Below are 25236 nucleotides of genomic sequence, written 5' to 3' on the forward strand. Positions count from 1 at the left end.
CACACTCTCAGACAACATGAGTTATTAATCAATAACAGTGTTTGTGTATGTATGTGTTTGTGTGTATGTATGCATGTTCCTCAATCTGGGATGCTGCCAGCCTCAAGTGTACATGTAGACCGTGCCATGTTTACAAATTCCATCTGCGGCTCAGCGAGTGTAAAGAAACACCACAGACCTATGGAGCTATACCCGGCTTACTCCCCATAATTCCCGTGAGAGTTCTGCGTGTGTGAGCCAAAACTGACTCTCACACAGCACGAGTGTTTGCCCGGGCTAGGTTTGCCGTGGTTCTGTTCTAATCCGGTTCTATTAACACCTCTGACCCTGTGCCATTAGCCCCGCCCCTCCCTCCACACACTCCGTGTGTGTAAGGGCCGGGACGACACGCTGATGTGCTCCGGTCCGGCTCCTCTGGGAGCCCTGCTGATGGCTATCCATTCCTGGCTGTTATGACTATCTGTGATAGGAGCCCGGGGCCTCCTGGCCCCTGCCAACGACAGAGGCAGGCGGCATGTCTCGGAAAGCACGGCGGGGAGAGTTTTCTTATATCCTTCCTGCGCTGGCTGTGGGCGGGTCCTTCCGAGGTGCCACCTAATGTTTCACTTTCACAGAACCGGCTATAAACGAACACTCACCATAGCTATTACAGAGATAAACTTTTATTTTAAAAAAAAAGCTACCATAAACTCTTAGAAAAGAGGGAAAACATTGCAAAATAATGCACTTAAATTGAACAGAGCCAATCCTGAAATGAGGCGACAGGATTTTGTCTTCACCAGGTTTCCGGCAGCTGTCTGAGAGTATCACTTTTATAGATGGTTTGTCACAGATGGTCCAACAGATGTCTCTCTGGTCTTCAGCGGGTGTGTGGGAGCTCTGTGTGTGTGTGTGTGTGCGTGCGTCGGCGGGTCCCTGTACGTGATTGTGCGAACAGCGTCTCGTAGACGGGCTCCTCGTCAATCGTTACGCTGTCAAGTGGAGCCTTGAGAGCTTTCCGCATAAAAAGTCCGACGAAAGTGCCCAAGCGCGTAAATCGGGCCTGAAATCCGAGCGTGGTGTCAGGCAGACACGCAGACAAGCCTTTTCTCGGGCTCGGGGCCTGATGAGCGCCATTAGTGGCGAACCCAAGCCAGCGCGGGCGAGAGGGGAGCGTATAGGTTTGGGAGCCGTGCCCTGGATGCGGTGAGAGTCTAAACACCAACCCCTCCTTCTCTTTCTTCTCCTCGTTCTCCCTTTTCTTTTCTTTTTAGACACTCAGCATGCGCCTACGAAATGTCACATGAATCAGATCGGTGGATGGAGAAAGCAGACTGGAATTGGAGGAAAGGGATTAAGGTTTGAGAAGAGGAACAACCTGTCCTGAGCAATAACAAGGAGAAAAAGTGCCGTGGAGGGTTCGCTCACACGCACGTCCCTTTCAGGGCAGCCGAACTGACCTGACGCATCCACCTGAGTCACTACCCGCGGGGCCAGAATCAACAACGCACTGTAACATCTCATTTAACAGGAACATTTACTTTAGACGTAAGCTTTACCTAAATAGGAAATGTTACAGGAAAAAAGAACTGAAACATGCTAGTTTTTCAACCTTAATAAAAGTTCACTAAAGTAAATGTCTTGCCTGCGTAATATATAATTACGCTCTGAGTGTAACAGATTGTGTGTGTGTGTGTGTGTGTGTGTGTGTGTGACAGTCCGAGAAGGGAGCCTCTGTTGTGTCTTGAGGGAGGGGGTGTGGTCAAAGAGGACACTAACAAGCGTACTGAAGCAACTTCGACATCCTCCGATGTCACGCTGAAATGAAAATGACTAGCCCTGCTTCTCCCGGGCCCTGGATTGTGTGGCGTGACCAAATGCGTGCACTCTGTAGTGGATGCAGGGCACAGGGGGTGGGAAGTACCGTATCCTTGCTAATCAGGCGAACGGCATCGAATGGAAGCAGGAAACAGGCTGAAGGAAGAAACCGAACGTTCACGAGCGCAACCACGGCCCGGGGTCCGTGCTGAACGCATTTACTGTGCTCCGAGGGTCCGTCCTTTCCACGGAGGACAAGCTAGTCGCTGTAAGGATTCACTTACCTCCACCTCAGGCCCAGGAGCGGCCTGTGTCTTATTACGCCGTGCATAAGTATATCGCATGACAACTGAAGAGCCTTAACACGTGATTCTGGAAAGCAGCAGTTGTTCTATGCGTGTCACCTACCTCCCAGTCGTAAGTGGTCTCTTTAACTGTGGCGCTCTGCAGTCCGTTGTACGGTCCGAAACGTTCGCCCATCCCGATTTTGGTCTTGGCCCAGATTCCGAGTCCGGCGCCCGGCACGGAGGACTCCCGCAGTTCCAGGTTGGCAGGGATGGGAATGTCGTCGGGAATGTAGACTGGCACCTCGTAGGGCGAGCCCTCTTTCGGGGTGAAGTCCTCATTGTGGGGCTGCGGAGAGGCGGGTCCCACGGCGATCGGCGACATGATGCTGTCTTCCGTCTCCTCCTCTGCACTCTCGGCAGCCGCCGCTGCGAGCTCCGTGTCGTACATGCCATCTACTGTCTCACTGTCATCTGAAACATCACAAAGGAGAATCAGTTTAGTGTCATGATCGGCCACGACGGAATTCGGTCATTATTTGCGCCATTTTAGTCTTCATCAATAATGTACAGTTTTGGAGGTACTTTTGCATTACTCTATCATTACTATTATATTCAATATTTTTGGTCCTGCCATTTACTGCAGACGAAAATTGGCCCTTTAAATGACCCTGAACACCAGTCCCTTCAGACATCTTCGGTGAACCTCTACAGACGGGAAACCTGAGGGCTCTTAAACGACACTAAGCTCCCGCTGCCTTCCGGACGGTTCCGCGCTTTGCAGGACCTCTTCTGGGTTCGTCCCGTTCGCTCGGGGGCGCGTCCGTCTCCTGTCTGACTGTCTTACAAATAATAACACCCAGTGACCCTGCGGTCTGACGCCACTGTCAGTCATCCTTAACCACTCCCACAGTCACCTCCATGCCCAATGGAGTGATCGTCATACGTAGAGGTTGCGGTTTACGGAGGGTGAGAGCCAGGCGACCATAGCTAGGAGCTGGCCGGTTGGTTTCCAGGCAACACGAGCGAAACCTGAGCACTTGTAGAGAAGGACTGGGAAGTGGTGGCCCGGTCCAGAGAGTTAGTTTGGGGAGAAAGCCAACTTCCTTGCCAAGTTGGTACCATCCTCCGTGCTGTGCTATCATTACTCCATCACTACTCGGGGGTCGCGGGCGGGGAGGTGCCGCGCCATGCAACACAACAGGCGCTTTCCCCGGTCTCCATCACAACAGTGAAGCCGGTACACACGTATGAACTCTGGTGTAATTTGTAGAAGCGCCACTGCAGTTTGCTATCCAAACACAGAATCGGCAATCAGGTCTAACTAGGCCGCAATTACTCCACAAGTGCTTCCAATCAGAAGGACTCGGCTCCCTGTGAGCACTGCCAAGAACACAACTTTATGGCTCCAAACAGGTTCCTTTCAAATTGAAATACTATTTACTCGTAAGCAATGCAGACCAGGCTGTGAAAGGGGGGATAAAAAACTGCTCTGAAACGCAATCTCTCCATTTGCTGAATGATCCGCATCTTGAAAGCTTTTCCTGTCAAGTTCACATACAGACGGATACTACTGTAAACGGGTCTGGGTGTGTGTGTCGGGGGGTGGGGGTGGTGTACTGCGCATGTACTATGAGGCCAAGCTCTTCATTGCCCTTTTCTGTTGATCAAACTAAATATTCACAGAGGCTTCTGTTAGATCAAATAGTTCCAGCATCCTCTGTGGGAGTTGTAAAAACACGTAACCCTAACTGGCAGGCAATTGCAGATTTAAAATATTAACGCCGTTGACAAAGCTTCCCAAACTCAACAAGCCTGACTGATCCAGGAAAACCTTCTGCCTTATAAAAAAATTGTCCTGTCACATAAGAAAAACCCGTGCAACGCCTTTAAAGCTCATTCTGCATCATCTTGGGAAAGAAACGTTTCACCTTTTATATTTATTTAATGATCAGAGTTCACTGAATTCTGAAACCAGCCAAGCATTGAGCAGATGAACATGTGGCTCAGTAGCTTCCCTTTAAAGTTTTATGGCCATGGCCTATCTGGTGCTGTTTGCAAGAATCAAAATGTTTTTTGAACAATTACACCCCCCATCCCTCCCCCTTTTCTGGCATCTGACCCGTCAAGTGCAATTTTCAACAAGCAAAGACAGGGTTGGAAAATCTATTAAATACTCCATTTAAAGATGCTTGCACAGATGCACATACGTGTGAAAGAAAGCAATGGAACTGACATAAAGTCCCCAGGTCACGCTGGTGATGTGCAAAAACTTAATTTATGTTAGATTGTGGGAGATTGTGGGAGATTGTGTGAGACCGTGTGAGACTGTGTGAGACTGTGTGAGACTGTATGGAACGGCAAGGCTGATCCTCGCTGCAGTGTACCTGTTCTTCTCCCTGCACACTAGGGACATGTGTCTGAGATCTAGGACACGCTAGGACACGTGTCTGAGATCTGGGACACGCTAGGGACACGTGTCTGAGATCTGGGACACGCTAGGGACACGTGTCTGAGATCTGGGACTCGCTAGGGACACGTGTCTGAGATCTGGGACACACTAGGGACACGTGTCTGAGATCTGGGACTCGCTAGGGACACGTGTCTGAGATCTGGGACACGCTAGGGACACGTGTCTGAGATCTGGGACACGCTAGGGACACGTGTCTGAGATCTGGGACACGCTAGGGACACGTGTCTGAGATCTGGGACTCGCTAGGGACACGTGTCTGAGATCTGGGACACGCTAGGGACACGTGTCTGAGATCTGGGACACGCTAGGGACACGTGCCTGAGATCTGGGACACGCTAGGGACACGTGTCTGAGATCTGGGACTCGCTAGGGACACGTGTCTGAGATCTGCAGAGTCATAAGACATCACACCACAAGCAACTGGACGGTACCGAGAGGCTCCGCTCGCCTACCGCGCTGTGTCATCGTTAGTTTGAGATTCGCCACACTCGCAACTCAAAGATCGGGATTGAACAGAAAAAGAAAGAGAACTCTGGAGGGAAGCCTGGGTGGGAATAAATGACATTGTGACCTGCAGGGGCTGAGCTACTTTGGCACTGTCTCCTGGAGCCCCATGGGGTGTGGACGTGAGAGACAGATAGTGCTCTCCTCTGTCCCTGTCCTGCTTTTCTCTCCTCTTCATACTGAACTATTTATCCTGATTACACCAGGCCGCCATCGTTAATTCGCACCTTGGGGGTCCTCCTCTCGTCCAAACTCAGTCCACAATGGGCTGCTTGTTCAGCGTGTTATTCTGCTGGAAACTACTGTGCGGCCCGAACCGCAACACCGAGGCATCAGATTTATTTGATAAATTGTAAAAGCACAGCTTTAAACAGGCGCCGCTGTTGTTGTGTGTTGCTTGGGAGAACGGGGAACACCAACAGACACACACACACACACACACACACACACACACACACACACACACACACACACACACACACACACACACAGCTTCCCAGCACTCCTGAGGGGCTGCTTTTAAAGGCTTTTCCAAAGACGAGTGCGAACACAACACTACGTCCAGTGATGCTAAAGAACATCCCTTTACACGCATCGTTTTGTTTTTTTGTTTTTTTTCATGGGATGAGTTATATAATTAAATATATAATTAAAAGTTGGAATTTTTTTATGACTTTTTTCATACCTATAAACTTACAACAACAACTTCCCTTGAGTGGCGAAGACCAAAGTAATAAACGTGGTAAGGGTAAGCGTCCTGAAACTCCTCCACTTCATTCAGATTGTTCAGTTCAACGAGACGTGAAGCTAGCGGGGGGCATTCCTGCGCGCTCTCGTACAGCGCCGCGACCGCCGGGGCCACGCCGCGCGCTCTCGCCGTGCGCGCCGCCGTACTCTCCACTGTCGGCAGTCCGCCGCTCTCCACGCCGCCGACTGTTTTGATTTAGGTGATGAAGTTATTTTTGCACACACGATTTCGCTGATGGGTTTGGCAACCCAGAGCATGTCAAACCCCGCAAACCAGTCACGGAACCGTTTCTTTCTTTTGCTCTTTTTGTTACATTAAGAACATACTCTCTTCTATTTGAGGATAATGTCAACATCAAGTAACTTTCATGATAAAAAAAAAAAATTGCGTATGTGTTGAGTACAAAAATTGCAAATAAGTGAACCCTATTGCCCAAATAAGGGGAAAAACGGCTCTTTCTCTTAAAACTGGCTCTATGAGCAATGAAAAACTTTAACTTGAGCGACAACTTCATAACGGTTAAGCCGCTCCACTGACGAAGGCTTTTTAAATGTGCCATGCAGTCCAGTATGGTGCTTGCGCAGTCAGTAATCCAGAAATATGGTCCCACTTATGCAATTACTGCCATCGTTAGCGCCACAAACGGAACCCCTTTACCTGTTTCTCTTTAATCAACGCTTTGATGATTTTTATCTGCACCCAGAACTCCGCTGGCCTCTCATTTTTATGTAAAAAGAAAAATACTAAAGTCTGGCCATAAAAATCAAGCATGCCTGTGCTAGGAGCTGAAGGCTGCAATTGCGCGATCTTTTCCATCGCATCATGGTTCCTTCATTGACGCAAGAATGTGTTTAAAAGAGGGCGATGGAGACGCTCCACTACATTACTGAATCTGCTTTCCAGCAATCCGCGCTGTTTCCCCTTATAAAGTGCGCGGCGTTTTTTCCAAGCAACACTTAAAGTGATGAGGTTGCCTCTCGTGTGAGACTGGGTGTCACGCTCGGGCTGAAAGCGGGGGAGTTCCCACACGCCCGTGCGAAAGGCGCCGAAGCCCCACGTTCACAAACGTCCTTTCAGTGCTTAGACTCTCGTTTTACGGAGACGCGTGAACGAGAAAAAATAGTCATTACCTCATACACGCACACACACATACAGATCATCTGTGTTTCCGTGTATACACTGCTCAGGCCGGTGCAAGCTCAAGACTGTGTGCGGCCTCTTCTTCGTGCTGGACAAACTGGCTGAAGAAAGCGCCGGAGGAACTGACCTTGACCACTCGGGCTGTTTGAACAGCCGATACACAATATCTGCTAAGGAGCCTCTGCCGAGCTATCTGTCCCGCAGCGCTGGCTCACCTGCCAGGACGGAATCAGATTCATTCGAGCGGAGAAGGAAAATCGACATTTCCAGCCGTAACAATGACCCAAAGTAGCTTGTTTCTTTTTACATATCATAATGTCTTTCCTGCAAATAACGGGGGGCGCATGTCAATATAAACAGCAAAAACCTATCCAGTTACATGAATCATTTGCCTATTGATTAGCGGTTTCCACTTAAACAAATTAAAAAGGTTCCAGTCCATATAGCACGATAATATGTGAAAGGATTTAAAAACATAGCGGCGTGCCAACCCCAACCCCCCCCCCCAAAAAAAAAACAACTAACCGGATGTGGTGGCGGAAGCAGGCTGTAGTCCAGCTAAACGGAGCTGTGAGATAGCGCTCTGCTCCTGGTGCTGTGATCCATGGCAAGATCTGTAACACCTTTTGCACTTAATAGATGCATGTAATTAGAAGGCTTAAAGAGGCCTCGCACCTGGCTTTACACAACCTAATCAGTTACCACAATCATATTAGGGCCTGCAGGAGCGTGTGTGTGTGTGTGTGTGTGTGTGTGTGTGTGTGTGTGTGTGTGTGTGTGTGTGTGTGTGTGTGTGTGTGTGTGTGTGTGTGTGTGTGTGTGTGACTCACAGAGAGAGAGAGAGAGAGAGAGAGTGCGCCGCTCCTGTCAGGAGCTCCTGATTGCCATTCTAGTCTGCCGCTCTCCCTGGGGAGCAGCACAAGGCCTTGCACAGACATTTATTAACACGACAGATTAATAGCACTGGGGAAAAGACATTTTCAGAAACATGATAAATATTAATAATAATCAATACTAACTTACATTTGCCAAATTGAGTTGCAAACATCACCCAGGGAAAGGGGGGTGGGGTAGGGGGTGGGGTAGGGACAGAAAAAGCAAGAGAACAAGAGATATAGCCACAGAGAGACAGAGACGGAGAGATGGAGAGACAGAGAGAGAGAGACGGAGACAGAGACAGAGACACGGAGACGGAGAGAGAGAGACGGAGACAGAGACAGAGACAGACACAGAGACAGAGACGGAGAGACGGAGACGGAGACGGAGACAGAGACAGAGAGACGGAGAGACGGAGACAGAGAGACGGAGACGGAGAGACGGAGACAGAGACAGAGAGACGGAGACGGAGACAGAGAGACGGAGAGACGGAGACAGAGAGACGGAGACAGAGACGGAGACGGAGAGACGGAGACAGAGAGAGAGAGACGGAGACAGAGACAGAGACGGAAATGGAGAGACGGAGACGGAGAGACGGAGACAGAGAGACGGAGACACAGAGACAGAGACAGAGAGACGGAGATGGAGACAGAGACAGAGACAGAGAGACGGAGACAGAGACAGAGATGGAGAGACGGAGACAGATGCAGAGAGACAGAGAGACGGAGACAGTGGCAGGGCTAGTGTGCTAATAAGTGCCAGTCTTAAGATATATGCTCCACACAGCACGAAGGCACTGCACCTCCCACTAAAACAGACGGGGCTTGCTTACAAATCTCCCTCTTCATAAAATGCTACTGAAGATTATTTGGCTCAAAGGAGGAAAAGGTTTCTTTGTTTTTGTTTCCATTTCTCTCTAGGCAAAAACATGGCAGCCCTCGAAAAGTTTCCATGACTAAAGCAAAGCAAATAAAAACATCGACACAGCAGCGCACTCAAAAATCACTTTTTAGATTTTTATCTTTAAAAAAGTCAGCTGATTAGTGGTCAGCTGATTAATTAGCATTTGGCTGGGGTTTTTTTGGCATTTGGCAATCTATTTATTTATTTGTGTATTTTTAAAAGTATCAGTTTTTGATTACTGGTGGACATTTAGTTGGTAATTCTCCTATTTAGAATTAGTGTACTGCAGGTGAGTGCAGATCTGCTTAAGCAAACAGAGAACATGCAGACAATAACTGTGTTTAAATGTTCATTTAAGTCCTGCAATTTGTGTCTCATTTCTTATTATTAAATTGCTGTATTTTATCAGATACAAAAACCCCCCCATGATATCAGTATGATATTATCAGCTATCTGCATCCCTGCTCTCAAACCCTTTCAGTTCACCACTAAGCAGTATGTTTCCCTCACCAGCATAGCAGTTGCGCAATAATATTCTAAAAATATATATGTCGTAATATAAGTCCTAAATGCACAGACTAGCCTCGAGTTCTAGCACACGTTAGGCGTGGGGCGGTTTTAATGGGCGTGCACACACACATACTCACACTTTCAGCCCCTCCGAGGTGAGCAGTCCACTTTATCACTACTCCATCGTGAAAGGGCCTCTCTCTTTTTACCCTGTGCCATGACTCGACTTCACCCCTTATCCACCCCCCCCCCCTCTCTCTCTCTCTCTCTCTCTCTCTCTCTCTCTCTCTCCCCCTCCCCTCTTCTTTCCCTCTCTCCCCCTCCCCTCTCCATCATGTCTCCTCTGCTGGCGTGTATCACCGGGCACAGGGCCGTTTTGCCCTGGGGGCTGGGGGTAGGGCAGACTCGCACGGCTGGACCGGTGGCAACCACAACCCCCCCCCCCACCCACACACACACACACCACCTCCTGCCTCCCTCCATAAGAATTCAAATTTGTTTGCACTTCCAAAATGCACTTAGAGGAGATGCAGGTCTTGGTGTTTAATTGCAAGGCCTACACAGCCCTCTCTGCGGAACAGAGATCGGGAGGTGGAAGGGAGCCGCCCGGAAACGGTAACCGAGCACTTGTCTAACCAAGCACTTCCGCAGTGGTGCTAGAGGGACCACAGCTAGCACACTACATCAAACCCGGTCAGCAGTGCTACGCAAGTATTTATCAGAAGTCAAGCTTTCGCCGGTACTCGCCATGAATATTCATCCGATGTAAATTATGCATGCAGGAATATTACACAACAGTATTTATAAACCTGAGGCACAGTGGTAAGAGGGGAGCTGTATGTGTCTGAAGAACACATTCAAAGGCCTCGGCCACCTTCTTTATGTTTGAGCAAGCCGTGTCCCAGAGGCTCCTGTGTTAAAACAGCTTCATTTAGCAGCCCACTGGGAATTACAGCACAAGGGAAAGAGAAAAGCAAAAAAAAAAAAAAGAGAGCATTCATTTTTATTAACAGGAAAAGCCATTGGTTTGGCCTGCAACGGTATCTGAGTGGGGGAAATGATTTTCACCTCTGGCACGGGGAGCTCTCCCCGGCTATACATCACCCGATTACTCCTCGACTGGGCCCGCTCTTAGTCATTAGCCAGTGAATTAACGACAATCCACCATGCTATTAATCACACTGACAAAAGCGTTAGCGTGCCACTGACCCGCTGCCGCCAGGGGACGCCGGCGAAAGGAGGCTGTCAGAGGGGGAGCGGGAGGCAGGGAGCGAGAGGGGGGTGGAGTAAATTGGGGTGGAGGGTGGCGGTGGTTTGAGCTCGGGGCTCATATGGGTGAAGGTACGTGGGGTGGGGTGGGGGTGTGCAGCAGTGGAGAATTCAGCAGATTAAAACAAAAGGAAGGGAGGAAAGAAAGAAGCACAGCAGAATGAAAGGATGGAGAGGAACGCGAAGGAATGGCGGCGTTCCGGGGTCACCTGAGCGCCTCTCCCGGTCTCAGGGCCGCTTAACAAAGAGCACTTTCAAATTCGTTTGTGGATTTCACCAGGGGCTTTAAAATGCTGACGGACTCCATTACCCAGCAGTGCAAGCCACTTCAGCGGAAATGACACTGGAATTCTTGTCATTCTTAATGTGTGACATTTGCTGTTTGCTGGATGAACTGGACCGAGGCAGGCATGAGGCGAGCTAGCCAGCTCTTCTCCTTACAGGGCAGGACATGCAGGAACAGAAAAGGTGCACAGGGCCCAGCAACTAGACTCTCCTTCAAATGCTGACTCTAGATCTGCTCTTAAATACACACTACTGAATGTTATTGAATGTTAATGTAACACATCTCTCCCCACATCTCTGGTTTTGTACATACGATGTATGTACAAATATATGTGCAATAAATATATTGAATAATCTAATTCATGTACGTAATTATGTTACATACTTGTGTGTGTGTGTGTGTGTGTGTGTGTGTGTGTGTGTGTGTGGACTCAGCCGTGCAGGTCAAGTGAATTAGGTGAGGTCACTCAATAAGCTGGCCACAGCACTGGGTTGGCTAATCATGCTGTTCTGGCTCATTGACCAGTCAGGCTGGAAGGAGTCAGGCTGAAGGAGCATGAGCTGGCGCTGGGAGGGCCGAGGGCCCGGGGCTGAGGGCCCGGGGCCGGAGCCTACAGTGAACGAGCATGCCGGGCCCTCGGCAAAATCCTTCTCTCATGGACCTTCGTCTACTCAGCTTTCATCTAATCATCACTCACCCCCCCCGCCCTCTCCCTCTCTCTCTCTCTCTCTCTCTCTCTCTCCCTCTCACTCACTGTACACCTCCCTCGACCACTCGCGTTCTCTCGCTCTCTCTGTGTGCCCTCTTTCTCTATAGCGCCATAGCCTGGCATTCATAAATCACTAATCCAGCTGGGGATGACATTTATGGAGAAGTGACCACTCTGCGGAAAGGCGGTTACACGAAATGTCACACGGAGGGAGACACGGTTACTCCCCCGTAGCCAGGAGATAGGAGCCCTGCTTTATTCATTACACTCTTCCCTCGCCGCGCGCCAGCGGAGCCAATAAATGACAGAAAGAATGGGAGCGTGAGTCCACGGTGTGGGAGAGAGCTCTGGTAATAAGAAAAGTCCAACCTGCACTGATCAACTGCACAGAAATCAATCCCAGTCCATCCATTCACACTAACAGATAAGCATTTGATATCAAAATTATTTATTATTTTTTGTGCCACGTTTGATTAGTGCATTTATTTTTTTCTTTTTCAAGCGTGGGTTTCAAGCATTCACGGTCAAGCCCAGTTAAACGTAATCCAGGATAGTTTCTCTCTCTGGGTGTCAGAACTCACTACAGTAGATATCATGGCACGTCCTCTGACAGGGTCACATGGTTACTACACAGAAGGAGTTTAAAGTGCTACTCAATGCCAAAAGCAGAGAAACACGAAACACGTTATTCCTTTGGCTGTCCTTTAAACTACGGTTAGGTAACAACTGTATGTAGTTAGGGTAAGATACATCACACACATAAAACACTGTTCCAGGAATATCAGGTCCTGAAGTCTATAGTAATGAGATTGTTGGCTGAATAAACTATCCCATTGCAAATACACCAACATCATAGCAATGGGCTGGTATACATTTACCTAGCATCAGAGCTGAAGACTAACATCAGAGATGTAATTGCCACTGTCTTCTGCAGTATCTGTTTTACCAGTGATTTTTCAAAGCTTCTAACCGTTCACGGGTTAATGGAGTTGGAGCTGGGAAACCCCCATGGATGCTGGAGTCAAGTCCTCTTGTTTTTTCTTACCACTCAGCATTTACTTGCCAAAACAACAATAAGTCAATAAATCTATCAATCCGTTGAGTTTCACCGCTGTCCGCAAACAGGGCGAGCCTCTGGGCGTTAGACGTGCTCCACAGAGGAAGCCATCTCACTGTGCAGGGAGGGAAGGAAGGCAGGAAACAGATGCCACACCAGGGAGAACGGGAACAAGTGCACTCGGGAACAAAGCAGCCAGGTCTCCAGGAGAACAGACCTGAGAACCAGTCCGAGAACAATCAGCCACCACACAATGCTGTATACACTCCGGCTGAACAATGCCTCGGGCCCAAAGAATTCTGGGAAAGGGGGTCTGGCCAGCTTCTCCGAAGGGAGGCCGGCCTGATGGGCTAGCCGAACTGTCAGTGGCGTCAGAGTGCATGAGAGTGCATGAGAGTGCATGAGACTGCGTGAGACCGCACGGTGCCGCAACACCGCTGAGGATCAAAACGTGCCTTGAATTATGTGTAGAGAAGTCAATGAGGTTATTTTAAAAGCCTGTCCACCGCATGTCTGTAGATTTTGCGAAAAGCAACAAGACAATTTGAAAGTCCGGTTATTGAAATGGTTATTTCCTTGGACTGAAAATACAGTGAGTTATGGGAAAACTGAATTTGAAATATGTGACTGTCACAATTTTATAAACTGGTTTGAAGTAACGTATGTCTACAGGGGATATACAGTCCATAGGCTAAACAGCAGTGCCGTGCTGACTAACAGGGTATTGTAAGAACTGGAAAGGCAAAACATGCCCTATTACGACATTAATGGTAGACAATCTATCATAAACAGATTATTAGCCTACCTTAATAGACAGCAGATGCATTATTAACACTTTATCCTAAATTATTGAAACACCATAGCCAGGTTCTGGAGCATTCAGCGGGAAAGAGAAAGTTTAACATGTTTACTGTGTAAAGGGCACATGACTGTGAACATGAATCTGTTCTCTTTAGTTAAAACTTCAAATGATTCTCAAGAAGGTGCAACACTTTGTGGACTAAGCTAATAGTGACGAGGGGACAGTTCATCTGTGCAAAAGGCCTCCTGATTCCTGCAGGATAAAGTAATAACAGGCAAAATTGTTATGTGACTGTGGTGTGTGTGTGTGTGTGTGTGTGTGTGTGAGCGCGCCGTGTGTGTGTGTGTGTGTGTGTGTGTGTGTGCGCACACACACAGTGCTTCCAAGTAGTATTCAACCCCCTGCAGATTTTGCAGGTTTACACATTAGGAGTAACTTAACATTGTGAAATTTGGACTGTAGATGGGCCTGGACATGTGAAATGCACTGCAGCAAAAAAAGAATGTTATTTCTCTGTTTATTTATTTATTTTTTAATTTTGCAACATTTACCAGAGGGTCAATTATTATTAAACCCCTCAAACCACCAGAATTCTGTTTGGTTCCCTCAAGTATTAAGAAGTAATTGCGGCATTAAGAACAATGAGCTTCACATGCTTGGATTAATTTTGTTTTTTCCTGCCTTTTCTGACTATTAAAGCCCCTCCCCAAACAAGTGAACAGCACTCACACATCGTCAACATGGGAAAGACTAAGGAGCATTCCAAGGCCATCAGGGACAAAACTGGAGGGTCACAAGGCTGGCAAGGGGTACAAAACCCTTTCCAAGGAATTGGGCCTACCTGTCTCCACCGTTGGGAGCATCATCCGGAAGTGGAAGGCTTATGGAACTACTGTTAACCTTCTATGGCATGGACAGCCTTTCAAAGTTTCCTCCTGTGCTGAGGGCAGGCTTGGCTGACCCAAGGACAACAAGGCGGGAGCTCCGGGAAGACCGCATGGCCGTAGGGACATTGGTCTCAATAAATACCATAAGTAATGTACTCCACCGCAATGGTCTCCACTCCAGGCGAGCCCATAAGGTACCTTTACTTTCAAAGCGTCATGTCGAGGCCTGTCTAAAGTTTTCTCATGATCACTTGGAGGCCTCCGAGGCAGACTGGTTCAAGGTTCTCTGGTCTGATGAGACCAAGATCGAGGTCTTTGGTGCCGACCACACCCGGGGCGTTTGGCCAGAGAATGGCACCGCATACGACCCCAAGAATACCAACCCTACAGTCAAGCATGGTGGTGGCAACATCATGCTGTGGGGCTGCTTCTCAGCCAAGAGGCCCAGCCATCTGGTCCACATCCACAGGAAGATGGATAGCAAAGCTTACCTGGAGATTTTGGCCAAAAACCTCCACTCCTCCATCATAGATCTTAAGATGGGTCCTCATTTCATCTTCCAACGGGACAATGACCCCAAGCACACGGTCAAGAAAACCAAGGCCTGGTTTAAGAGGCAAAAGATCAATGTGTTGCGGTGGCCCAGTCAGTCTCCTGACCTTAACGCAACTGAAAACTTGTGGAAGGAGCTCAAGATCAAGAGATGCCCAAAGAACCTAGACAACTTAAAGAAGATCTGCATGGAGGAGTGGCCCAAGATTACTCCAGAGACCTGTGCCGGCCTAATCAGGGCTTATAAAAAACGATTAATAGCTATAATTGTTAAACAAGGGTTATTCCACAAAATATTAAACCTAGGGGTTGAATAATAATTGATCCTAATTTTTATATTTAAAACTTGTACTTTTTGTTTGTAATATTTAGGCATCTGTTAATAAATGCTACTCTTGTTTGAAGACTGTAAATTATTTGCAACTTGTTGAATTTACAAAATCTGCATGGTGTGTGTATATATATATATATATATATATAAAGCTAATGTTGTTGGAATATCATTTCCAGTCCCCTTTAAATTTCTTTAAATAATGAAATGATATGCAATAGGTTAGTATGCAGGGCCCCACTGTCTGTAATGCTTAATGATGCAACTTTTTGCTACACTTAATTAACATTCACAGGCTATAGGATGTGACTTTATTAGCTGCGAGGACCCTTGTTGTGCCGGGGCCTTGTTCTCTGGCATAAATAATGTCTTTAACTTGAGAGAGATGAACAAGCTGGAGAGTGGAGCAGTCGGGGAGAGAGACAGGCAATTTTCCTGGTTAAAGCGCCAGCGAATTGCCCCGAATTCCAGATAATTGGCTAGTAATTAGGGAGGTCATCAGGTCGATTTGGGAACAAATGACGCTCTTTAACGGAGGTGGTCCCCTCCGTAATCCGAGCCGACCCACTCCTTTGTCTCCGTTATCTGCGCCTCTGTTCACCTCGTGACATCCCAAATATGGTGTCCCTCTCCAGGGACGGGCCAGCCGTGCGGCGACCTATTAGTCACGAACGCGACAGCCGTGCTCGCTGCGGCCCGTCTCCTCCCCCCCGCCAAGGCTCTGGTCCGTTTGGGCGCTGGCCCAATAAATCCAGCAGGTACCGAGCCCTGAGGGCCGGCCAGGCAGCGAGTGCCTTCCAGCCGTGTGGAAGAGAAGCAGGGAAAGTAGCACGAGCAGCAGGCCAGCACAAACTCCAGGGCCTTCCCAGAACACACGGCCCAAGCCATTAACAGCAGCCAGGGGCGTCCACGGCACTTCACTCTGGATCCTGTGCACTATGGTCCACAACTCACATGTTTTTATATATATATATATATATATATATATACACGTGAAATCTTCCATATTCTCCTGCTGACAAATATTGCTTCTCTCTCTCTCTCTCTCTCTCTCTCTCTCTCTCTCTCTTCCTCTCTTTCTCTCTCCCTCTCTCTCATGTGTATGTTTATGCATGTGTGTACACTGCCTATTCATTATGTGGACACCCCCGCAGACACACACACACACACACACACACACACACACACACACACACACACACACACACACACACACACACACACCACATTCCTGCTGCTTTTGTGTGTTTGCAGGGAAAAAAAAAACCTCTTCTATTTGATCATCTGCTTCCCATTCACTTAAGTTGTTTTGTCTTCACTTAATAGATTTGAAGACAGTGCTGCTGCTGGACGGAGACGCCCCGTTGGACGCAGCGGACAGACAATTAAAGCCTGTCCAAACACTCCCCGGCACTGTCCCGACAAACGTGCGCGCCACATGCAGCGTGCGAGGACCCCGGGAAGCAATGACAAGCAGTGCTGAGTATCGTTTCATGCGTTTCACATGCAAACAGATTTAAGGAAGAAATGAAGAGAGTGAGGCTGAAAAGCTAAGAGTACGTCTTTTTGTTCTATATGATGACACAGCTGAATTCAGCTGCTCTAGTTTTTGCAGCGCTTAATGGAAAATATGATGGGATAGTAATTAATGTCAAGCTGGGTCTTTTACAATCATTAAAAAAATTAAATTGTGTTATTATAACTTAAATAATAGAAAGCAAATGCACAAATAACCTTACTGAAAGCTCCAAGTTGTTTCGAATCAGCATTTAATTCTGTATTTTCTGGCACCAAAGAAAATAGCAAATGTTCAGACAAACCGTATCTTGGGAAACGAGCCAGAATGCTCAGAACCTTTTATTTCTACCTCCAATAATCTGCTTCCACGACTGGCCAATCTACTGACTGCGGGAAGAGGGTGAACTTGAATTTGTTTTCCGAGTCATGCCGATTTGGGAATGATCCATAAAGCAGCTGCGTTAGCCGCAGCTGATGAAAACACAGGTAAAGGTGCGGACGTGAGAACACAGGTAAAGGTGTGGAAGTGAGAACACAGGTAAAGGTGTGCACGTGAGAACACAGGTAAATGTGTGGAAGTGAGAACACAGGTAAAGGTGCGGACGTGAGAACACAGGTAAAGGTGTGGAAGTGAGAACACAGGTAAAGGTGTGGACGTGAGAACACAGGTAAAGGTGTGGAAGTGAGAACACAGGTAAAGGTGTGGAAGTGAGAACACAGGTAAAGGTGTGGACGTGAGAACACAGGTAAAGGTGCGGACGTGAGAACACAGGTAAAGGTGTGGAAGTGAGAACACAGGTAAAAGTGCGGACGTGAGAACACAGGTAAAGGTGTGGAAGTGAGAACACAGGTAAAGGTGCGGAAGTGAGAACACAGTTAAAGGTGCAGACGTGAGAACACAGGTAAAGGTGTGGAAGTGAGAACACAGGTAAAGGTGCGGACGTGAGAACACAGGTAAAGGTGCGGACGTGAGAACACAGGTAAAGGTGCAGACGTGAGAACACAGGTAGAGGTGCGGACGTGAGAACACAGGTAAAGGTGTGGAAGTGAGAACACAGGTAGAGGTGCGGATGTGAGAATACAGGTAAAGGTGTGGAAGTGAGAACACAGGTAAAGGTGCGGACGTGAGAACACAGGTAAAGGTGTGGAACTGAGAACACAGGTAAAGGTGCAGACGTGAGAACACAGGTAAAGGTGCGGAAGTGAGAACACAGTTAAAGGTGCAGACGTGAGAACACAGGTAAAGGTGTGGAAGTGAGAACACAGGTAAAGGTGTGGAAGTGAGAACACAGGTAAAGGTGCGGACGTGAGAACACAGGTAAAGGTGTGGAAGTGAGAACACAGGTAAAGGTGCGGACGTGAGAACACAGGTAAAGGTGCGGACGTGAGAACACAGGTAAAGGTGCAGACGTGAGAACACAGGTAGAGGTGCGGACGTGAGAACACAGGTAAAGGTGTGGAAGTGAGAACACAGGTAGAGGTGCGGATGTGAGAATACAGGTAAAGGTGTGGAAGTGAGAACACAGGTAAAGGTGCGGACGTGAGAACACAGGTAAAGGTGTGGAACTGAGAACACAGGTAAAGGTGCAGACGTGAGAACACAGGTAAAGGTGCGGAAGTGAGAACACAGTTAAAGGTGCAGACGTGAGAACACAGGTAAAGGTGTGGAAGTGAGAACACAGGTAAAGGTGTGGAAGTGAGAACACAGGTAAAGGTGCGGACGTGAGAACACAGGTAAAGGTGTGGAAGTGAGAACACAGGTAAAGGTGTGGAAGTGAGAACACAGGTAAAGGTGCGGACGTGAGAACACAGGTAAAGGTACAGACATGAAAACACAGGTAAAGGTGTAACAGCAGAACTCGTTGGTCACTGTGTCAGCACAGTGTTTGCCCACAGTCACGTCGTGCCACACAGTCCTGGCCACACAGTCCTGGCCTCACAGCATGCACAGTCATGTGCACAGCTTGCATTTGTGGGCCAGCGCTTTCCTGGAGCAAAAAAACAGGAACGATGGATGTGATGTGTGCCACAAAGGGGCGGTGACCTATCGAAGAGTGGCAGGGGAACGCAGTCTGGTGCTCGGGAAAGGACGGTTTCAAGGACACAGAGTCTCTCTCTGTCTCTCTCTCTGTCTCTGGTGTGACATTCAGAGGGACATTCAGCAGCGTTCCGGCCTGTGCCTGAGCTCACTTCCTGGGAACTGGGAGAGGACATGGAGTGCGGGAAGCAGCAAGTACGGCAGACGGAAACCAAGGGGAAGAGATCAGAGGCCACGTCCGACCTTCGCTCAGACGACGCATGGCGCAATTAGACGGCCTCGACAGCTCCCATTATGCTTGATCAAATATTTATCGCACGTTGGAGATGATGTCGTCCCCTCTGCCACTCCATTTGCATAACAAATGGGAAGGACACTTAACAAGCAAGCGGAAGAGGGGGAACAGAGGAGAAATGGAGTGAGAGAGAGATACAGTGAGACAGAGAGAGAGAGAGAGAGAGAGAGAGAGACATAACAGAGGTGTCAAAGTTCCGTTGGGGCGCTCTCCATTTCATTTGCAAACCGCTACGCCTCCGTCATCGACTCGGGGGTAGTGGGGCGGACGCTCCGGCGACGAGCCGAAGGAAGATAGCGGGCCGACGCCATCGCACACACCTATTAATCATCGTGCAGAGGGGGGTAACGGTACCAAATTGAGCTCATCAGTCTCGACATTAACCAGGAATCGGGATACAAGGACAGGGAAGAACGAGAGGGAAACGAGAAAAATGACAGCCCCTCTTTATTCATTTGCCTCCCATGTTCTCTCTCGTCGCTCGCTCTCTTTTTCCCAGTGTCCGTCCCAGTTTGCCACTGCTCAGACCTTGAGCTGCCTCGATGAGGCCGGGTGTGTCATGGGACCAGGAGAAAGGGCAGAAGGATAGCTTCAGTGGGCGGTTTAGGGGTTACCTGGGGGCAGAGCTGCTCTTTGCCACGGTGCGGAGCCCCGAAAGGCCTCCTGAGAGGTCAGCCCGGATGGAACGCTCACCGCAGGCCCAGGTGGTGGGGGCGGAGGGAGAAATTTGGGGGGGGGGGGGTTAAAGGCGATCCAGCCAAGGTGGAGAAAGAGGACGGCACGAGAGGACCGATCAGCTCGGCTCGGATCAGACAGGCCTGGACACAGCCGCCGACAGAGATTAAAAAACGAGGTGTGGGCGTGGAGAGAGAGAGAGAGAGAGAGAGAGGGAGAGAGAGAGAGAGAGAGAGAGAGAGAGAGAGAGAGAGGGAGAGATGGGGGAGAATGAGAGAGAGGAAGTGAGAGACAGACAGCGAGAGAAAGAAATTTCATTTGGCCTCCCTGACTTCCATTCATTTTGTTGTCGAGGGAGGACAGGCAGTGTATGAGTCAGAAGTCTAAATCACACAGGTCACTGCTGCTGATTATACTGCAATAATCTGCTTTTGGTTTGACTGAGAACAAAATGAAAGACCTTCGAGTATGCACGCCACTGCAAGGATGACACTGACTGACTCAGTGGATATGGTTAAAGGGTTTCTGAACCCCCACCCCACCGCCCCACACACACACACACACACACACACACACTTACAAACACCCGTAGTCAGGTTTTATTACCTAAACACACAGGTTAGCACAGTTCAAGGCTATGCTTGCAGCTCACCACATACCTCCCATAAAACCGGCACCCGATGGCATGTACAGAGCGAGCCAGCTTTGCGTGTCGACAAGAGAAACTTACCAAACGCCGACATCGTCTTATCCAGCCCTGCTTTCCAATGCCTCCAGCACACACCAACCCCAGCAACCAATTAACCGAGCTAGTGTCACTAATAGCAGCTTTCGACCCCTCTCTCCCTCCCTCTCTCACACACACACACACACACACACACACACACACTCACTCAGATAGGGGCTAGGCTGGTCGATGCTGCTAACGTGAAAGAATGTCAGTGTCACTGTGGTAAAGATAGGCCGAGTGTGAGAGGATCACGGGCCCCAGGCTAAGGTCACATCAGAGGTCAAGCACAAGAAGGGCCCCTGAGCCGGGCCGAGCCAAACAGCCCAGGTGTTTTGTTCCAAGAGAAACATAAGGTGCGTTCGCACCTGCATCTAATTAGCATCAGCCTCCTTCCATAGCGGTTGACTGCTACTGTCTTCTAGATACCAAGGTCAGAGGTCAAGGACGCCATGAGGAATGAATGAGAATGAGTTTATGGGCTGGAGTAAGGATGAGATCTCCTTTGAAGACATCTCAGTTGGATGTCTGTGTGTGTGTGTGTGTGTGTGTGTGTGTGTGTGTGTGTGTGTGTCTGTGTGTGTGTGTATGTGTGTCTGGGTGTGTCTGTGTGTGTGTGTGTGTGTGTGTGTGTGTGTGTGTGTGTGTGTGTGTGTGTGTGTGTGTGGGTATAGTTGTGTGTGTGTATGTGTGTGTATAGGTGTGTGTGAGTGTGTGTGTGTGTGAGTGTGTGTGTGTGTGTGTCTGTGTGTGTGTGTGTGTGTGTGATGACTCTGTCTCCTGGCACACACGAGGAAGCTTTGTGGAGCCCTCCAGACCCCAGCCAGCATTCCTTTGATAGGATGATACAGGAGTTCAAGACTAAAGCTGTTCCATATGACACTCCTCACATGGCCGTGTGTAACCACCTCTCTCCCTCCCTCTCCCTCTCTCTCTCTCTCTCTCTCTCTCTCTGTCTCTGTGGGGGTGGAGAGAGGATTTCACAGGCACAACGAGGGGTTTGTGATGACAGGGGCCAGGCCTGGTCACACACCAAAGGATCTGTGTGTCTTTATCTCCCTCAGCTCACCCACCTCGCAGCCAGAAACGAGAGAGAGAGGGAGAGAAAGAACGAATGCGGAGGTGGAGGCATTTGAGGAAGGTGTACAGAGAGTGAAGGAAGAAGATTCAATAACAGTAAACAGTCAGAGGTTATGGCTGACGTTACTCATCAAACTGTGTCACAGATTTAAAATCATTTAACTGTGATACACACACACACACACATTCTGTAGATGCTGTGAGGGGCTTCTAAAGAGAAGGAGAGGAACACCTCTTCATTCTCATCATATGACCACTTGACTTCTCTTCTCTTCTTCTCCTCTTCTCTTATCTTCTCTTCTTCTTCTCTTCTCTTCTCCACCTCCTGGGTGGGCTGTGCATTCCACCTCCCTCCCCCTTATATTTTTTCAAGTGCGGCTCTCGTTGGTAGGGGTTTAATCCCCCTCTAATTCCCGGGGCTGACCGGGTTTACAGGGCTAAGGATCAGCTGCGCGGGGCAGCCACGCACACGGAGCAGCCGTACCGGGGACCGGCCGCCGCTGTCCGGCCCCTCCGTGGGGAACAAAGCGGGCCTGTTCGCTCACCCCTCACACTCAAGAGGCTTAGGGACATTTTTCTCATTTTTGAACGGCTAATATCTTGCAAAAGTTGTCTAATCGCTTTAAGTTTAAGTTGAGCTTTTGTAAAAGCCCAGGCAAGCCGTACTTATGACTTGACTGTTATCCAGCAACGTTTAATTAGGTCAGGGTGGGCGTCGCCCGCCAGGGGCGGGCACAGGTATGCAAATACACAGCATTTGATTGGTTATGGATTTGATAAGTGATCAATATTTGGAATCAGGAATGCAAAACAGGATTATAAAAAATTCACTTCTTGCAAAGAGGAAAAATGAATATTTAATTTTATTATTAATATATATACTTTTGGTTGTCAGCACAATACTTTCATGTATTTCAAACAAGCAGCATCAGTTTCATGACTACAGGAGACATAGTGATCTTTCAGGCAGAAAATTCCAATTACTCCTGTTCTTACTGACATTCCTATGCCTTATTCCTATAAAAGGACAAACTCACTCCACTTGGCACAAGCCAGCCTTGCTCTATCGTATTGATAAAACAGCTTAGCTGCTGTGGCTGGACTAATATATGTACTTCTGTTGTGTTACTGCCAAATGCCGTGTTCAGCTGCTGAACTAGCGGGCTGCTATGTGTACTACGCAGGTGCAGTAGTGCAGATCTACTGATATATGAACGCTGGTGCAGATCGATTTGTATTTAGAGCTCATTAACCACGTTTCTACCCCACTGATATGTGTAGGAGCATGTCTTATGACTGAGGCCACAGGTGAAACCTCTTCAGTGACACACACACACACACACACAGATACCTCCCGTGCTAACACACCAGCCCCAGCGCCAGTTATAAAACCCCCAGTAATCACATAATTACATCCAATAAAGGTCTGAATGAGGAGAAAAAAGGACATGACATCAGTGTGAACTGAAGGAGGAATGCTTGTATTACAGTTTTGTCCCCTGCTTATTTACCGATGTAATGGGATGGGGACACAGGACACCACTTTTCCACAATAGCCTTCACGTCCAGTGTGAGTACATACTAATTCTCCCTTTCCCCCTCTGGCTAGATGATGGTCTGCTCAGGTTACAGGAAGCTAACCTGAGCTCCTGCGTCCCACCGTCCCGCGGACGTGAATCTCTAAAGTGGACGGGACACCGATCAGCGCACCTGGATGCGGCACCGAGAGGCGGGGCTCCGCGTCAAATAGGAAAAAAAGGCGAGGCGAGGTCTGTTCAGAGGCAGCGCCATGTGGTGAACGCGGCCTTCGCGTCCGCGAGAGCGCCTGTTACAATATGCACGGGTGAAATCGCTCCAGCTCGGGAGTGTCCGAGGTCGCTCAGTGCAGAGCGGAAGCTCGGGGCGGCATCCCGAGGTCTGATTCCTGGAGATATCTACAGGGTGCTGATCTCTCCAGTGTCTTCTGTGAACAGTCAATGAATTTAGAAGACATGTATAGGTTGACTCGAGCCAACCTAAATGAAGTCCAGACTCATAAAGAAGCGCATTCTCAGATGAGCAGCGTGCGAGGGCCATCTCAGGCGTGTGACAAAACCACTACGCCGCCAGTCGCATTCGTCTTTATCAACGGGACTTCAAGGGCTCCCTGACCCGTCGTTTTGACCTTTGACTTGGGGGCAGGGGGTCGTCTCGCTTCATATAGCGCCGCCTCTTCTAGCGACACATTTCAATTCTCTTTCTCTCGACGCTCCAACCTCCATACCATTTATCTCTATGGCCAACCATCTCTATCTCCATCCATACTGTCTGCCCCTGCTCACGCTCATATTCTCTCATTCGCAATCTCTCTCTCTCTCTCTCTCTCTCTCTCTCTCTCTCAGCAGACACAGATGTGCCAGTGCTGTGAAGCCGTGGGCCCAATGCGTTGGCACAGAAAGACAGCCACAAAGAGCGTCTGATTGGAAGCAGCGGGTGAGGACCTTTAACGAGAGCCGGTGAATGGTGGCCCACGGTGGGCTGAGGGGGTGGGGGGGGTCAGGGGGGTTTGGTGGGGGGGGGTGCCCCTGCCTGGCTCCTTCACACACCTAGCTGCCTGCCTCTTTCAAAAGCCACCCACCACAGGCAGCCGCGCTCAGCCAGGCTTTACCTTCCACTCACACACACACACACACGCGTAGGCAGGTCTGCTCTTAACGCATGTAGGAGACGCCCAGGGCCTACACACTTTACACACACACACGCGCGCACGCACACACACACACACACACACACACACACACACACACAGACACACACACAAGTCCTGAATGTTCTGATGCCTCCTATTGCTGACATATTTGCACATTACCTACAACCTAGCATGGGTGGGACCTGATCATCAGAGTCACCCCACGCTCCAGCCGAGCAAGCAGCACTCTAGTTAACCGAGCGCTGCCTCCTCTCCCGCGCACCCTAGCAGGACTGCAGAAAAAGGTCTCGGGTGTTTTTCCAAGATTAAAACTCTTTCCACATCAATTCGGGATCCGGAGAAGAAGCAGGAGCTATACAGCCGGGCGGTTGATCTGTCCGGCCTGGAGTCACAGCACATATTTCACCCGTGACATTTCCTGCATGTGCAGCCACTGGCCTTTTAGAGGAGTGACCTTTGGTATTGATCCTGACCTTCGCCCTGCGCGCAGGGCACGGAGATTCATTTCCTCCTACAATGACAAACGTGGAGGTGGGAATAAAAAGCTGACCAGACTCAACCACCGGGGCAATACCAGCGGCCAGCGCGTGGGCCAACACGCAGGGCCGTAACTTTTGATATGATGAATGTTCCCAGTTTAATCTGGGTCCTAATTCTAATCCTAATCTAAATGTATTGTAGGAATAAAATCTGGTTTCCATCTGACTTTATCTGCCGTCTGGTTTTAATCTTGAAATGATACGAGATAATATTCCACTATCCTTCTGCAACAATTTATCAATTAACAATCCAATAAGTCGTTTTCATTAAACCTTAAAACACCGATAAGCAATGATTTAATGTTTTAATCCACTAACTACAAAAAGGTGTAAAATGTTTACGTGGTGAAAAGTCACAAAGGACCTTCTCTGGTGAAATGTTAGACGGGGCGTCTAATTTAGTCACGTGACCAGCATCTGACCAGGGGTGAGTCAATTATACCACACTGACGGGCAAAAACAGAGTATGCCAGTCCTTAAATGTCAGTAAAATACGTAAACAACATTACATTCAACACTAAAAACAAATCTCTAGGATCTTGTTGTT

The 25236-nt window shown here is 48.8% G+C and overlaps 1 protein-coding gene across 9 annotated transcripts in view; it reads right to left on the reverse strand.

Moving 5' to 3' along the window:
• prdm16 (PR domain containing 16) overlaps positions 1–25236 on the reverse strand; it is a 185812-nt gene that overhangs the window by 124875 nt on the left and 35701 nt on the right. For 8 of the 9 annotated variants that reach the window (XM_035536254.1, XM_035536253.1, XM_035536259.1 and 5 more), the window contains exon 2: positions 2206–2555. In XM_035536254.1, coding sequence (XP_035392147.1) covers positions 2206–2555 — 350 coding nt within the window. Of the gene's footprint in view, positions 1–2205; positions 2556–20384; positions 20454–25236 lie in introns of those variants that run through there. The other variant, XM_035536256.1, reaches the window with a different exon arrangement.

The sequence above is a fragment of the Electrophorus electricus genome, chromosome 18, assembly GCF_013358815.1.
Source record: "Electrophorus electricus isolate fEleEle1 chromosome 18, fEleEle1.pri, whole genome shotgun sequence".
In the NCBI taxonomy this organism is placed as follows: domain Eukaryota; kingdom Metazoa; phylum Chordata; class Actinopteri; order Gymnotiformes; family Gymnotidae; genus Electrophorus; species Electrophorus electricus.